This window comes from Buteo buteo, chromosome 27 (genome assembly GCF_964188355.1).
Source record: "Buteo buteo chromosome 27, bButBut1.hap1.1, whole genome shotgun sequence".
In the NCBI taxonomy this organism is placed as follows: domain Eukaryota; kingdom Metazoa; phylum Chordata; class Aves; order Accipitriformes; family Accipitridae; genus Buteo; species Buteo buteo.
In genome coordinates, this window is record NC_134197.1 from 3,243,291 (window position 1) to 3,259,223 (window position 15,933).

A 15,933-nucleotide genomic window follows, 5' to 3' on the forward strand; every position below is an offset into this window, starting at 1 on the left:
GGAGACCACGGCAGCACAGGTTCACTTTAAGGTCTGCATGAGAGAGGAGAGAGCCTTTAACTCTGCAGCAGTCCATCACTGTTGGGCCTAAATCTATGGAGTAAGGGCAGGAGAACTCAGATTGCATTTCCCTGTACCGCTCACTCCCACAATTAACAGCCGTGGCCTAAAAATGCCAGATAAAATAACAGGATTACGAGGCTTTGTAATGCAATCACTGAGCCGGTGAAAGCCCAGCAGAAGCCCAGCTTCTGAATGGCAACAGCAGCAGAAAGCGTTTGTGTAGCACACAGGCAAAAGGTTAAGCGTTGCCAGTGGCATCGGCCATTACCAGCTTTCCTAGTCTAACCCTGGTCAGAGTTCAGGCAGCTGAGCAGTTAGAGCCACTGGGTAAATGGCACGAGCTCAGTGTCCAGATGGCTCCTGTACTGCAGCCAGGTGCTCTGCAGGCGTAGAGCTTTGGAAAAGGAGAAAGGCCTTGCAGGATGGGGTCTGACCACCACCAAGTTCTCCACACAGGGAAGGATGCCCTGGGCAGTGCTGCGTGGTTCTCAGGCATGCCACCGCAGCTGGAAGATCGCTTCAGCCCTTATCATGGGAAAGGAGACAAAACGGAGCTGACACAAGAGAACCAGTACACACAGGGAAGGTTTATTCTCATTGCTAACACCTGGGAAGTGGTTTAGAGGAATAAACTTGAGTAATCGTCAGACTGGGAGGAAAAGCAGGTTTTTTTCTTCCCATAAACAAGATGATCACTGTAAAGAAAACTAAACCACAACAGCTGCTCACATTGAAGTCCACAGGATTTCTCCATCTCCACCAGTGTGCAAAACCAGCTCTTCCCATTAAACGTAAGAATATATTCTTTGCCCTGGGACTACATCCAGAAACAAAGCCTACTAGCAGCCACTCAAAGGAAAAAAACAACAAAATACCCAAACAAAACATACCTTCTTAATAAAAAGCATAAACCACTTCAGTTCTTGCAAGCGCTCTGCTCAGAGCATCATTCCTGTCCTGCCCCATACCATGGGGCTCCAGGGGAACAAGACCTCAAGACAGCAGCAATACATATGTGAAAAGGTCACGAGGCAAACTGGAAGGCAACGCCGTGGTTCATCGTGGAGCAGCGAGTACCCACAGACGGAGGCTGGCAGCAACCCACCCACCATGGAGGGGACACACGGCCCAGCTGCAGCCTCCACCAAGGGACCGATACCAGGAACCTCTCGGGAGTCATCAGCTCTCTTCCTGCCACTGCCTTTTTTGGGACATCTTCCAGCAAAACGCCGCATGAGACAAGGGCCACGAAGCCCTAGCGCCGTGCTGGAAGCATACCGCTTCCTCAGGGCAGAGCCAATACTGGCAGAATGAAGAGGTAGGGCTGAGCTTGCCCCTTTTGGCAAGTGAAAGGGTTTCCAAAGAATAAACCTGCAGCCCCTTTTGCTATGGCTGTATCTTCAAGCACCCAGACAACCACCCAGGTCATCACTGGGACCTTATTTCAGATTGGCAATATCCTACAGACGGATGAAGCTCCCACCCTGTCCCAAAAGCCAGCTTGAGGGCATGACACAGTAAGACCAAGTTGGGTGCTGGTGAAAGGACCCACCCAGCACCCAGGACGCAGCACCTGCGGGGTCTGTGGGACACAGCAGCAGCAAGGAACTGCTCCCTTCCAGCTCCAGCTGGTCTCAGAGCATGAGGGGAGCCTGACAGTTGCGACAGCAGGCTGGGACAGGCAGAGGACACTGGGAACCAGAGATCAAACGTGCTTCACATCGGCTCCCAACACCCAGGGGACGGGACTCACCTGTAGGTACTTGAGGTGTGGGCTGCACTTGCCCCGGGTTCGGCAGAGCCTCCCAGCCAAAGGCTCCTTATGCCAACACCCACCTCTGCTCAGGCACGTTTTATTCAGACAGGAAATACTTTTTTTTCTCATAAAGTGCAAGAACTTCGCCTCTTACTGACTAGTCAACTAGAAGCATCCCAACCTTCACAGCGGGGAGCAGCAGACGGGTGAGGAACACCCTAAGTTCGGGAGCTCCCGACACACCAGTCATTTCTCCTTCAGCAGGAGCTCTGGCTCAGATACCGCCCTGTAGAGCATGAAGCCCATTTCATCGATTTCCTCTTCCAACAGCTCGCAAAAGAGGTTGATTTTGTGGTTGAAATAGGAAGGCAGGACCCCTTTTTCCAGGTAGCCTACCAGCTCCTCAAGCACCTGCTGGAACCTGTCAGCAAGGCTTTCTTCTGCCCAGTCCAAACTGGTAGCACTGAGATGAAGGACGACGTGGGTCAAGGGGCTGCCGCTCAGTTTGTGCAGGGTGGGATGGCTCTTGCAGATGCCGTTCAGGATGCGGAGGCAGCGCTGCCGAGCCCCGGCGTCCCCAGCATCCAGCTCCTTCAGCTTTGAAACCTCTGCCCTGTAAAAGCTCTCAAGCCAGAGGTTTTCCACCAGTCCTTCAGGAGGAGCAGCCAGAAGAACCTTGTCCTCCATTTCCACCACCGGGAAGAGGGCGATGCTCAGCTCAACCTGGTCGTGTTTGACTTCCAGTTTCAGCTCCTGGGAAGCCACGACCGGGTGGATGACGCTCCCCAGCAGGCTGCCTATGGCAGGCCAGTTGATGGAGGCCACCAGCATCTTGTGAAGGATCTCATTGAGCGCGTTGGAGGAGAGGTACCGGCCCACGATGAACCTGTCCCAGGGGCTACGCCCACGAGGGAAATACTCCAGATCAGTCCTCTTGATCAGCCAGTACTGGGGGTTCCTCACCACTGTGTCCTCTCCTGGGATGAGGCTCCAGAGCGCGGCGTCAAGGACCACCGGCAGCATGAGGTGGACGTGGTCGGCTGCCAGAGCTCCGAGGCCATCGAGCAGGGGACCGCTGAGGAAGAGGCTGCCGAAGGGCAGCTCCGGGCACTTGGTTTGCAGGAAGTTCTGCAGTTGGGCGCAGATGCTCCTGGCCAGCTGCGGGGCGAGGGATGCTTGCACCTTGGGCACGGCCAGCCGGCTGCTGTAGTGGGAGAGGAGCTTCTCCTGCAGCGTGAGGCAGCGTGGAGGGCTGAATTCAACCTGAGGAGTCTCCGGAGGGGCAGAGCAGGCCCTAGGCTCTGTGAGAAGGAGATGGGGCAGAGGGAAGGGAGAAGTCACAGCTCTGAGCAGATCATCTACAACCAACAGCAGCAGCTTCTCCTGCCGCAGCCGAGGGAGAGGCGCAAGCCGGGTGCCCAGCTCTCAGCCCACCTCTCTGGACGCAAGGCTGACCTTGCCAAGAGGGCCACCACTGAGTCCTCTGATGTTAACAGTGCTTCGCAGCCAAGGCAGAGCCCAAACTAACCTCAAAACCCCACTGCGCCCAGCCTCACCCCCCCAGCTAGAGATGGGTAAACCAGGCTAAGCACCAGCAGCCGGGCAAGGGACTCACTACCAGGGTCCCTGCGAGTCTCAGCCCCAGTGAGACTGCTCAGGCAGATCCAGCCTGCTCCAACATCTGTCTGATCGCTCAAGTCCTGCAAACAATCCTGCTCCGGGTCTGGTATCTCAGGACCTGTCCTGCACCGAGTTGGGCTGCTTTCCCACTTGGAAAAACGCTGTCTTTGTAGGCAGCCGGACAAGGCAGCCTTTGTCTGCAGCAGTTCCCGAGCGCACCTTCCTCTAGGCAGAGCTGACCCAGAAAACGAACACAGCAAGACATCGCTCCAGAGGAAACAAAGCCCCGACAGCCTCCACCATGCCGCGGTGGCCAAGACGTCCAGGACGTTATCGGAGGTGCTGTTACTGCAGGCATTGCCTAAAAAGGGACCGTAGCTTGGGAGCCTCCCAGGAGGGCAGGCTCAATCGGGTCGGCTTTCCAGTCACCGAGCTAAAAATAACGCAATGCTTCCAGGCTGTGGGGAGCAGCAGCACAGATGGCCCTGGAGCACATCAAGGTGAACTTCCCAACCGCGGCGGGAGCCGGCATGCAACCACGAGCCTCACCTGGCGCCGGCGGCCGAGCTGGAGAGAGCGGAGGCTCGCTGAGGTCTTCCCTTCTCTGCTTCTTGGGGAGTTTTGGCGTTGCCTTGATCAAGGCCAAGTCCTGCCAGCTCTCCTCCAGGGTCTTCTGCTCAGCTTTGGGATCGCCTTCATCACGAGGGCTGGTGGCTCGGTCTATTAGCTGGAGGGAAGAAAAAGCCACGTAGATGAGTTATTATCTTGGTACCATTTCCCCACGGTCACACCCTGAGCTAAAGGGGACAACAGCCCTTCTGGTACACGTGTTGGGAGACACAGCCCCACGCAGGGCTTCTGCTAGCAAAAATAGACAGTTTAGGGGGCCACAAAGGTGCACATTTTCTTCCTGCAGATTTTAAGTGGAAAACAGTCAGGTGTCCAAAGGTGAATTAAGCCCAAAGTGCCTTTCTGGATGGGATACTGTATCCCGAATGAGTGCTGTTCTGGACAAACGGGGCGCAGGGTTGCGTGTGCCCCCACAGGGTGGAAGTGGGCAGCTCCACACCCACGGCACTGCCACTGTCACCGGCAGCATTTCTACTGGACTCAAGGGACCCGCTCCGCAGCTCGGGAACAGCCAGCGAGGTCTGTGGCACATCTTCTTCCACCACTGGGGACCAAAACGGTTTTCCTCCACGGTCCATCCAGTCGTTCCCATCCTCCAAACCCTGATGGCGGTCGCGCCAGCCTTACCCGCTTGACGGCCAACGTGGCGATGGCGAGCACGGCCGCGCCGCTGACACCCAGCACCAGCCTGGCGTTGGCCAACAGCAGGTCGAGGACGCTGCCCAGCCCGCTGTCCTCCTGCCGCTTGCCCCGCTGGCTAGTGAATTCGGCCATGGTTGCCCTGCGGAGGGGGAGAGGAGCAGCGAGGTGTCACCTTGGACAGAGGACCTGCCTCCCCGGGGGATGCAGAGCCCCCAAGGTGGGAGATTTTTTATTTTTTTATTTTTATTTTATTTTTAAAGAACGGGGATTTTCTGCGGCGCCCACCCCACCGCCCTCCCTCCACCTCCGGGGCAAAGGCTCCCGCCGCCACCGGGACACCTGGGTACGGCAGAGGAGCAAGGGTCACCCCAAAGAAATATCACCCGCTCCTCGCCCGGCCCCTGCCGCAACCGGGAACCGGCGAGCGTTGGGGGAGCGAGGGGGGCCGTACCGCGACCCGCGGGGAGGGAACGGGACGGAGACACCCCCCCCACCCGGCTCCGCGCTATCGAGGGGAAGCGGCCGGGCCGCGGGCACAGCCCGGGGCCGCCTCCGAGTCCCGACCTGCTCAAGGGCAGGACCGGACCGGATCGGACCCCCCCCTCCTCCGCCGCCCCCCGCCCGCACTCACTCACCCCCGGTGCCCGCGCGTGCCGGCGCGCCCCGCAGCCCCCGGCGCTGCTTCAGCCAATAGGGGCGCGGCGCGGCGCGACCCCGCCCACCCACGCTCGGAAGCAGAACCCCGACTTTAAACCCCTCCCTCCGTTGAACGTCAGCGCCGGGGCGGAGCTGGGTGGGGGAAGGGGGGTGTGGCCTGAGCAGGGCGGGGCGGGGTGTGCGGCCGCTGGGTCCTCCCGCCCTTCCTCCGCCAGCGCAGCCATGGCGGCCACCGGGGTCCTGCCCTTCGTCCGCGGCGTCGACCTCAGCGGCAACGACTTCAAGGTGACGCGGGGGGGAAACGGGAGGGTACCGGGAGCTGGGGGGGGGGACGACACAGCCCGGCCTCAGGCCCCGAGCCCGGGCCTGGCCCCCGCAGGGCCCTGTCGGGCCTGGCCCGGCCCCGCAGGCTCAGCTCGGCCCCCCCCCGTCCCGGTCCCGGTCCCCTGGGGCTGGGTGATGTCGTCCCGCTCCTGGCCCCACACCGGGGGTGCTCGTCTAGGGGCAGACATGGCCCCTGACCCCCCAGCCCCTACAGCTGGGCAACCTCTGCCCCCCCTCCCCCAACCCCTGGGGCCCCAGAGAGCCAGGGGATGTTGGCCCCCCAGTTCCCAATCCCGTAGGACTGGGCGATCCCAGCTCCCAATGCCATAGGACTGGGCGATCCCAGCCCCCCAGTTCCCAATCCCGTAGGACTGCGCAATCCCAGCCCCCCCAGCTCCCAATGCCATAGGACTGGGTGATCCCGGTCCCCCAGTTCTCAGTCCCGTAGGACTGGGTGATCCCAGCCCCCCCAGCTCCCAGTCCCGTAGGACTGGGTGATCCCTGCCCCCCAGCTCCCAGTCCCATAGAACTGGGCGATCCCAGCCCCACAGTTCCCAATCCCATAGGACTGGGCGATCCCAGCCCCCCAGCTCCCAATCCCATAGGACTGGGTGATCCCAGGCCTCTCCCCAACCTCACAGGGCTGGTCAGACTTAGGTCCCCAGATCCTCACCCCATGGGGCAGGTGGTTTTCTCACCATCCTCTTCTTCCTCTCAGGGTGGCTACTTCCCGGAGCATGTAAAGGCGATGACCAGCCTGCGCTGGCTGAAGCTGAACCGTACGGGGCTCTGCTACCTGCCCGAGGAGCTCGCTGCTCTCCAGAAGCTGGTAAACTGCACGTTTTGGGCAGGGGATGGGGCTCGATGGCTCCCACTGGGGCCACAGGGTCAGACAGGGCCCTGCGCGGTGGTGCTGAGAGCCTGGTGCCTGCCAGCCTCATGGCTCATCAGCAGATGCTCTGGTGTCTAATAATAGGGCTGAGCTACGACGTGTGGTTGAAATTGGATGCAGGAGCTGTTAGGAGTGGGGTTCAGACAGACTTGTACTCGGTTTCACCTTGTTTTCCTAGAAAACCAGGCTAAAAACCTCACTTAGATCCTCTGCCCTTTAATAGAAGGGAAGGGTGAAGGTTTAGTGTGGGGAGCATTAAGGTTTGGAGGCTTTTTTTTGCCTCTTCCTTTGCTAAAAGATATAAAGAGCAGTAGCTGGCAGCTGCCTGGCTTTGTTTTTTGGGCAGCTTGAGTTTTGTGCACCACCAGGCCCTTGGCAGAATCCATGGCTAAGCTTTGCTTTGGCGGTGTCCTGCAACACGGTATGGACATCGTTACATCGGTGTCAGCCAAACACAACGCTTTAAACGCTGCCAAAAGTCCTCGTCACCGTGCCGGGTGTGCCCTGCTCAGCGGCAGCAAGTGGGGAGGCCCTCTGTGCTGCTCGGAGCTGCGCGCCCGCCAGTCCTGACAGATGCTCGGGGGCCACGGCTAGACTTAAAACCTGGCGTCTCGCCCACAGTCTGCCAATTCCTCATTTTCCCGAGCAGGTAACAGCTGGGCTGGTGATGCCCAGAGGAAAACAAAATTTCCCCTGGGCCCTCCTCCAGCCTTGCCAGTCCCCACATGTCTGCCTGTTTCCAGGTCACCCAGTGAGAAGCATTTCCAAGAACTGAGGTCTCTTTGCTCGGGGACTCTGTGGGACTGCCACAAGCCAGCTCGGTAGCAGCCCAGAGCACCCCAAACCCTGCAGCAGGGCTGGGATGTCTCAGCCAGATCTGCCCCAAGGAATGAGGGGTCCAGAGGCAGCGTGGGCCTGCTGGGGCCAGCCAACCAGTTTGAGACCGGGAGCATCCCAGCAGCCTCATGTGGGTTGGAGCTGAGCTCACCCCATGCCTCTGCGAGCCCCCAGCTCTCCCAGGATTGAGGAACCCCCCCATTGATGCAGGGGCCCAACAGCTGCCCCGGCTTCTCTCTCTGCTCACTGGGGCTTGTCTGGGTTTTCCCTGCAGGAACACCTCTCCGTGAGTCACAACAGCCTCACCACACTCCATGGCGAGCTCTCTGGCCTGCCCTGCCTCCGGGTAAGTGTCCCCCCATCATGCGTCCCACCTGCATCAGGGCTGGTGTCCTCAGGCACCTCTTGGCCAGCCTCTGGCTCTGGGGGCACACGAGGATCATCCTTGGCCACCCCGGGGGGCTCAGCAGGCGTAGAGCCGGTGGGTGGCTGCAGTCGTGCCTCTCTCTTCCCTTTCAAGGCTATCGTGGCTCGTGCAAACAAACTGAAGAACTCGGGAGTCCCTGATGATATCTTCCAGTTGGACGACCTCTCAGTGCTGGTAGGTGCAGAGTTTCCTCAGCTAATGCGAGAGCCGGCTCCCGGGTCCTGCTCCTGCACTTCGGTGGCTCCTCGTGCTCCTTGGGGAGCATGGTGGGGCCAAGGAGCATCCAGGGAAAAGGTGCAGGGAGTAAATCAGGGCTCAGCGCTGCCTGGCTCCCTTTGACTTTCAGGTGCCCAGGCCGTTACTAGCTTCCCTGCAGCAAGAGCTCCTGTGCCCTTTCAGCACCAGTCCTGACCCTGTGCCTGAGCGCCGGGGAAGCTGTCTGCGGACAGGATAACCCTATGGCAATGCCTCCTTTAAAGGCTGATGCCACGGCTGGGTTCCTCACGTGCTTGTCCAGCTTCTGCTGCCGGGCACCGATCCGCAGGGCTGTAGGCAGGCCGTGCCCCTGAAGATGCCCCTCGGTCCTCAGGTTTGGGTGGTGGTTGCTGGATGTGGGGCAGAGAGTGATGTCTGCTTTGTTCTCCCATTTGCCCCAGGACCTGAGCTACAACGAGCTCACGGAGTGTCCCCGGGAACTGGAGAATGCCAAGAACATGCTGGTCCTCAACCTCGGCCACAACAAGTGGGTCCAGGCCGGGGCAGCCGTCTCCCTCTAGCCATGGCCACCTCCATCCGTCACCCCCCTTCTCTCTGGGTCCTGCTCTGTGCCCCTCTTCAAGGGAGACCCGGGGCTGGTGCAGGTCCCAGGCAGCCCTGAAGATCCCTGTATCCCCGCAGGATCGAGACCATCCCCAACCAGCTCTTCATCAACCTGACGGACCTGCTCTACCTCGACCTGAGCAACAACAAGCTGGAGAGCCTCCCACCACAGATGAGACGCCTGGTCCACCTCCAAACTCTCATCCTCAACAACAACCCCCTCCTGCACGCACAGCTCCGGTAAGGTGCCATTTTCCAGGCTGGATCCTACAATGCCGGGGCTAGGCTGGGTGCTTGCTCTGGCCCTAACGCTCTCTCTGCCCCGTGGTTCTCCGTGGTCCGCAGGCAGCTCCCAGCGATGACGGCCCTGCAGACCCTCCACCTCAGGAACACCCAGCGCACACAGAACAATCTGCCCACCAGCCTCGAGGCCCTGGTGAACCTGGCAGGTAGGGCTGGGGAGCCAAGCCCCACAGTGCACGGGGCTCTCTCGGCCCTGGCGTGGGTTTGGCCGGCGGCTTCACCCCATTATCTTCGCACAGACGTGGACCTGTCCTGCAATGACCTCAGTCGTGTCCCCGAGTGCCTCTACACCTTGGGCAGCCTGCGGCGTCTCAACCTCAGCAGCAACCAGATCACGGAGCTGTCCCTCTGCATCGACCAGTGGACCCAGCTGGAGACTCTCAACCTGTCCCGCAACCAGCTCACCTCCTTGCCTGTATGTCCCTGCCTGTACATGGCGTCCCTGTCTGCGCCTCCATGCCACTGGGTTCTCCCTTACCCTGCCATCTCCTCCTTCCCCAGTCAGCCATCTGCAAGCTGACCAAGCTGAAGAAGATGTACCTGAACTCCAACAAGCTTGACTTTGATGGGATCCCCTCAGGCATCGGCAAGCTCGCTAACCTTGAGGAGTTCATGGCGGCCAACAACAACCTGGAGCTCATCCCTGAGAGCCTCTGCAGGTAGAGGACAGCCCCCAGCCGGATCTGCTCTGTCCTCAAGAGAGGACATGGAGGCTGTGTGGTGATGTGGGGTCTCTGAGTGTCCCTGAAGGAGATGCCCCTGGCCTGGCCCTTTACCAGCATCTCTGTGTCCCACAGGTGCTCCAAGCTGAGGAAACTGGTGCTGAACAAGAACCGCCTGGTGACACTGCCAGAGGCCATCCACTTCCTGACGGACATGGAGGTGAGAGCCCAACGCCCCTTCCGCCTCAGGGGGGGTCCACCACAGCCCCAGCGTGTCCCTGGGATCCCAGGGCTGTAGAGTGGGATGGAGTGAGGTGAGGACAGGGGGTCTTGGGGCCAATACATCCACTCTGGCACATGGTTCAGCCCAGGCAGGTGGCGGATTCAGGGCTCCCTCCACGTCCCCTCACCTCACCGAAGCCCAGGGTGCTCCGGAGGTCTCCCATCCCACCCCATATCCTCAGCGTCCCCATGAGTCCATGCTTCAGAGCAGTGAGGTCTTCCATCCCCTCCTTGGCAGATCCTGGATGTGCGCGAGAACCCCAACCTGGTGATGCCCCCGAAGCCGGTGGATCGGACGTCGGAGTGGTACAACATTGACTTCTCCCTGCAGAACCAGCTCCGTCTGGCCGGAGCCTCCCCGGCCACTGTCGCGGCCGCCGCGGCAGGCAAGCATGCAGGGACATGGGGGATGATAGCTTCTGCCTCGGGCAGCACCCTGGGAGAGGCTGGAAAATGAGCCGTGCCCCACAGCATGCCCCACGCAAGGCGTGGGTGTCCTGGCTGCCTCTCACCTTGTCCCCGTGTCCCCAGGGAGCGGCACCAAGGACCCGCTGGCCCGCAAGATGCGGCTCCGGCGGCGCAAGGACTCTGCCCAGGACGACCAGGCCAAGCAGGTGCTGAAGGGCATGTCGGATGTGGCCCAAGAGAAGAACAAGAAGATAGAGGTAGGGTCTGTGGTGGGAGAGGGGCCCCGAGCGGCACCGCGTGCCCCTGGCCCACCCCGGGTACCGGCAGGGACCCAGTTGTTGCCAGCTTGGTGACGTGTCCCCGTCCCCACAGGAGAGCGGGGAGGCGAAAGCGCCGGACCTGAAGACACGCCGCTGGGACCAGGGCCTGGAGAAGCCGCAGCTGGACTACTCGGAGTTCTTCAGCGAGGACGTGGGGCAGCTGCCCGGCCTCTGCGTCTGGCAGATTGAGAACTTCGTGCCTACGCTGGTGGATGAGGCTTTCCATGGCAAGTTCTACGAGGCCGACTGCTACATCGTGCTCAAGGTACCCGGGGAGGACCAAGGGTCCCCTGTGTCCCCAACCTGGGGCCGCGGCCATCCCATCTCACAGCCTGTCCGTCCCCAGACCTTCCTGGATGAGAACGGCTCCCTGAACTGGGAGATCTACTACTGGATCGGGCAGGAGGCCACGCTGGACAAGAAGGCCTGCTCCGCCATCCACGCCGTCAACCTCCGCAACTACCTGGGAGCCGAGTGCCGCAGCATCCGTGAGGAGATGGGGGACGAGAGCGATGAGTTCCTCCAGGTGAAGCTAACTCCCAGCCCCCCCATAGCCCCCAGCCCTGCCTTTCCCACCCTCACCCCCTCCCTGCCCCCAGGTCTTTGACAACGACATCTCCTACATCGAGGGTGGCACGGCCAGCGGCTTCTTCACCGTTGAGGACACGCAATATGTCACCAGGTACCGCTGGGGCCAGGGGCTGGGGAGGGGGGGATGCGTGGGGCAGGTCGTGCCCCATGTCCCACCGTGGTTGTCTCTCCTGCAGGCTGTACCGTGTCTATGGGAAGAAGAACGTCAAGCTGGAGCCGGTAGCACTGAAAGGGACATCGCTGGATCCCCGGTGAGGAGGGTGGGCGCAGGGTCCCTGCGGAGGGACAGAGTGCTGGCAAGGTCCACCCAAGACATCGTAGCTGCAGCTCTGGGGTGAAAATTAGCCATGCCAGCACCTTTCTACAAGGCTGTGGGTCCAAACCCCACTTGGCAGCCCCAGCAGCTGCAGTGTCCTGCTCCGCAAGGGCCCCCGGGGTGGGGAGAACACTCAGTGCACCCCGCTTTCTCCTGACTGTCCTCTCACCTCTGTATCCACCAGGTTTGTTTTCCTCCTGGACCACGGCCTCAACCTCTTCGTGTGGCGTGGGAGCCAGGCCACGCTGAGCAGCACTACCAAGGCCAGGTAGGGCTGGTCGGGGAGGCTGGGGGTGCAGGGAGCCCACCTGCCATCTCACCCACTCCCACCACAGGCTCTTCGCCGAGAAGATCAACAAGAACGAGCGGAAGGGCAAAGCGGAGATCACGCTCCTCACCCAGGGCCAGGAGACCCCCGACTTCTGGGAGGTTCTTGGGGGTCAGCCCGAGGAGATCCGGCCCTGCGTCCCCGATGACTTCCAGCCCCACAAGCCCAAGCTGTACAAGGTGGGGAGCCATCGTCCGCAGGGCTGTCAGCGCTGCTGGGGACCTGCAGCCCCCCCTCACCCATGTCTCCATCCCCTCCGCAGGTCGGCCTGGGGCTGGGCTACCTGGAGCTGCCCCAGATCAACTACAAGCTCTCGGTGGAACACAAGAAGAGGCTGAAGGCTGATCTGATGCCAGAGATGCGCCTGGTTGGTAGGATGGGGCAGGAGGTTCTCCCAGTCTGACCAGTGAGACTGGTTTCATGCCCCTTCTGCCTCCAGCTGTGCCCTGGGAGAGGCACGTTCGGCCCACGGGGCCCGGGTGGAGGATGCTCTGCTCTTCCCGGCTGTCTTCTGGGAGCAGGCAGGGCGTTTTCCAGCCGGGAAAGCCCGCTGGTGCCTGACCCCCTTTTCCCTGCGGTACCTTCAGCTGCAGAGCCTGCTGGACACCAAAAGCGTGTACATCCTGGACTGCTGGTCCGACGTCTTCATCTGGATCGGGAGGAAGTCGCCGCGGCTGGTGCGGGCGGCAGCGCTGAAGCTGAGCCAGGAGCTGTGCGGCATGCTGCACCGGCCCAAGCACGCCATGGTCTCCAGGAACCTGGAGGGCACCGAGTGCCAGGTAGGGCAGCCCACGTGCCCACGAACGGGCACAGACCCCCGGGCAGCAGTACCGGGGAGGGAGACGGGGGCACAGACCCCTCGGACGGGGTGCTGGGTGCCAGAGAGAGTGCTGTGGCCCAGGATGAGTTACCTGCTCCCCAATTTAGGTGTTCAAGTCTAAGTTCAAGAACTGGGATGATGTCCTGCGCGTAGATTACACCCGCAACGCCGAGACGGTGCTGCAGGAGGGCGGCCTCGCCGGCAAGGTCCGTAAGGATGCTGAGAAGAAGGACCAGATGAAGGCCGACCTCACGGCGCTCTTCCTACCCCGCCAGCCCCCCATGCCCCTGAGCGAGGTAGGACTGGGGACCATCCTGTGCGTCCCCGTGTGGTGTTGGGTCGGGTGCTGATGGAGGGGCTGGGTGGCCGCTGGCTGACAGAGCACACGGGGCCGCAGGCGGAGCAGCTGATGGAGGAGTGGAACGAGGACCTGGACGGCATGGAGGGCTTTGTGCTGGAGGGCAAGAAATTCGCTCGCCTGCCCGAGGAGGAGTTTGGTCACTTCCACACCCATGACTGCTACGTCTTCCTCTGCAGGTGAAACCTGGGTCGTCCCCTCTCTGGGGCTGCTGGACCCCCTTGTCCCCCCCATCCCCCTGCCCAGACCCCCAACCTGCCCCATCCCTGACATCACACTCTGTTCCTGCCCTCAGGTACTGGGTGCCAGTGGAGTATGAGGAGGAAGAAGAGAAGAAGAAGAAGGGTGAAGGCAAAGGGGAGGAGGAGGGTGAGGAAGAGGAGGAGGAGAAGCAGCCTGAGGAAGACTTCCAGTGCATTGTCTACTTCTGGCAGGGCCGGGAGGCCTCCAACATGGGCTGGCTTACCTTCACCTTCAGTCTCCAGAAGAAGTTCGAGAGTCTCTTCCCTGGCAAACTGGAGGTGACCCTGCTGCATGCTCCTGGGGGGTGACACAGGGGTCCCCCAGCTTTGCCTCACTTCTCTCCCATCCCATTTCTGCCCCCCAGGCTAAGGGCAGGGGATAGCAGCAGAGATGGGTGCTGGCAGGGGGGTGCAGCTGGGGCTTGGGATTGTGTTTTGGGGAAGGGGGGTGGCCCGTGGCCCTACTGACACCCACCTCTGGCCAGGTCGTGCGCATGACCCAGCAGCAGGAGAACCCCAAGTTCCTCTCGCACTTCAAGAGGAGGTTTGTCATCCACCGGGGCAAGCGGAAGGACAGGGCCAGCCCACCCCAGCCCAGCCTCTACCACATCCGCACCAACGGCGGGGCCCTCTGCACCAGGTCAGTCCTCCTGGGGGCTGCTCCGAGCCAGGGAGCACCCATGGGTGCTGGGCTCCTGGCGGGGTACGTGCCAGTGGGCACAACTGCCCGATCTTTTGCTGACTGTGCCTCGTGGGCTTCTTTTCTAGGTGCATCCAGATCAACACAGACGCTGGTCTGCTCAACTCAGAGTTCTGCTTCATCCTCAAGGTATTGCTCATGCCTGAGCATCCTCAGGGATGCTCAGCCACTTGCCCTCCTCCCTGCCTGGGCAGCCCTGACTCCCTGCGCTCCCCCAGGTGCCCTTTGAGAGCACAGACAACCAGGGCATCGTCTACACCTGGGTGGGCCGGGCGGCCGACCCCGACGAGGCCAAGCTGGCTGAGGACATCATGAACCACATGTTTGACGACTCCTACAGCAAGCAGGTGAGCGGGTGGGAGCACAGCGGGTCTTGATGCCCCCTTACCTGGGTGGCAGTGACCACCAGGGTAGGGGATGGCTGTGCTCAGCCCTGTCCCTGCCCTCGCAGGTGATCAACGAAGGAGAGGAGCCTGAAAACTTCTTCTGGGTAGGCATCGGGAGCCAGAAACCTTACGATGAAGACGCCGACTATATGAAGCACTCCCGGCTCTTCAGGTGGGTCCTGGTCCAGGAGGGGCTGCTCCAGTCTGTGCTGGTCCCCTTCCTCCCGTAGTGCCCGGGCCATACTGGCCTTCACCAGGGGCTCGGTCCTCCCAAGCTAGCCAGGGCATGGCTCCTCATGACAGGCAAAGCCCCTCTCCCAACTCTGTCCATCCCTGGACATCAATTGGCAGGAAACAGCTGCTCCATCACGTCCCTTCCTTCTGCACAAGCTGCGTCCTAACAAACTCTTTGATGCGGTCCCCTTCCGACTCTCCCCGCAGGTGCTCCAACGAGAAGGGCTATTTCTCCGTGTCAGAGAAGTGCTCCGATTTCTGCCAGGACGACTTGGCTGATGACGACATCATGCTGCTGGACAACGGGCGGGAGGTGAGCCAGGGCCGTGAGGTTTTCCTGTGTCCGGGTCCAGGGGCAGCGCGGCAGGGGCTGGATCTGCCAGTGGCTCCATCGGCTGAGCCCGGCTGCACGTCCTTCCCACAGGTCTACATGTGGGTGGGCACCCAGACCAGCCAGGTGGAGATCAAGCTGAGCCTTAAGGCATGCCAGGTAGGGCGTCCCTCCTGCTTTGCTGTTTGGGGGGGTGGGCAAGGATTTGGGGCTTCATCTCCCCTTGGCGTCCTGATCCTGCCCCGTGCGTGGTGCTGCAGAGCTCCCAGCACCCCCCCAGGCTGGGGAGCACCACCCCCCAAAGGTGGGCGAGGGTTAGGGACCCCCACGGCTCTGCTCTACCCCAGGTCTACATCCAGCACATGCGCTCCAAGGACCCCACGCGTCCCCGCAAACTCCGGCTGGTGCGGAAAGGCAACGAGCCCTGGCCCTTCACCCGCTGCTTCCATGCCTGGAGCGTCTTCCGCAAGCCGCCCGCCTAAGGGTTGGGGGCACCCAGCGCTCCGGCCGTGGCCCCCACGGCAGGGCCGGACCCCCCTGGCACCCTGCACTGCCACACATGCCTGCTCCCAGCCAAGCTCGACTTGGAGCCGCTTCTCTCCGAGCTGGGGCCAAGGGGGGAGCTCTGGGGCTGACCCTCTGCCCCCCCCTTCTCCCTACAGGGGGCCAAGCTCAGCCCCTTCCCTTCCTGGGGGGGCATACGGAGCAGCATGGGCCCCTGTTACACCCTGCTTGGGGCTGCTGCTGCCCCAAACCAGTGCCGAGCTCCCCCTGCAACTGGGGGACAGGAGAGTTTCCCAGTTTGGGTGGGAGGATGCTTTGCTAAAGAGCACTGGGGGTGGGGGGAGCGAGGGGCTCTCAGCCCTGGGCCTTACAGCCAGCCCCGCTGTCTTGGGGGATGGACCCCCGGGGGGGGGCAACCCACTGGTATCATATCAATAAAGGCTGCACTTCTTACCCTGAGGCTGTGCCAGGCTCTGACTGT

At 61.4% G+C, this 15,933-nt stretch overlaps 2 protein-coding genes across 4 annotated transcripts; one reads left to right on the top strand and one right to left on the bottom strand.

Annotated features, from left to right (window-relative positions):
* Window positions 1-629: 629 nt before the first annotated feature.
* MIEF2 (mitochondrial elongation factor 2) lies at window positions 630-6,521 on the bottom strand. 3 transcript variants are annotated; one of them, XM_075058697.1, is made up of 4 exons: window positions 6,391-6,521; window positions 4,697-4,850; window positions 3,989-4,166; window positions 630-3,120 (listed from the first exon to the last, which is right to left on the bottom strand). In XM_075058697.1, exons 1-4 carry the CDS (start codon window positions 6,429-6,431, stop codon window positions 2,066-2,068), a joined length of 1,428 nt encoding a protein of 475 aa, XP_074914798.1. In that variant the 5' UTR covers window positions 6,432-6,521; the 3' UTR covers window positions 630-2,065. The 3 variants fall into 3 exon arrangements, with proteins under 3 accessions (XP_074914798.1, XP_074914799.1, XP_074914801.1); XM_075058698.1 differs by having other exon boundaries at window positions 6,366-6,501; XM_075058700.1 differs by lacking the exon at window positions 6,391-6,521 and adding an exon at window positions 5,347-5,423.
* On the top strand, window positions 5,520-15,911 carry FLII (FLII actin remodeling protein). Its single transcript, XM_075058691.1, has 30 exons — window positions 5,520-5,653; window positions 6,411-6,521; window positions 7,696-7,767; window positions 7,942-8,022; window positions 8,505-8,590; window positions 8,746-8,907; window positions 9,013-9,116; window positions 9,210-9,385; window positions 9,472-9,629; window positions 9,768-9,852; window positions 10,153-10,300; window positions 10,446-10,579; window positions 10,695-10,907; window positions 10,989-11,168; window positions 11,242-11,324; window positions 11,410-11,484; window positions 11,734-11,817; window positions 11,885-12,056; window positions 12,140-12,244; window positions 12,465-12,656; window positions 12,805-12,993; window positions 13,095-13,234; window positions 13,351-13,576; window positions 13,783-13,937; window positions 14,066-14,126; window positions 14,216-14,344; window positions 14,449-14,555; window positions 14,825-14,930; window positions 15,042-15,107; window positions 15,296-15,911. The coding sequence occupies exons 1-30, from the start codon at window positions 5,591-5,593 to the stop codon at window positions 15,428-15,430; spliced, it is 3,798 nt and encodes a 1,265-aa protein (XP_074914792.1). The 5' UTR covers window positions 5,520-5,590; the 3' UTR covers window positions 15,431-15,911.
* Window positions 15,912-15,933: the final 22 nt, after the last annotated feature.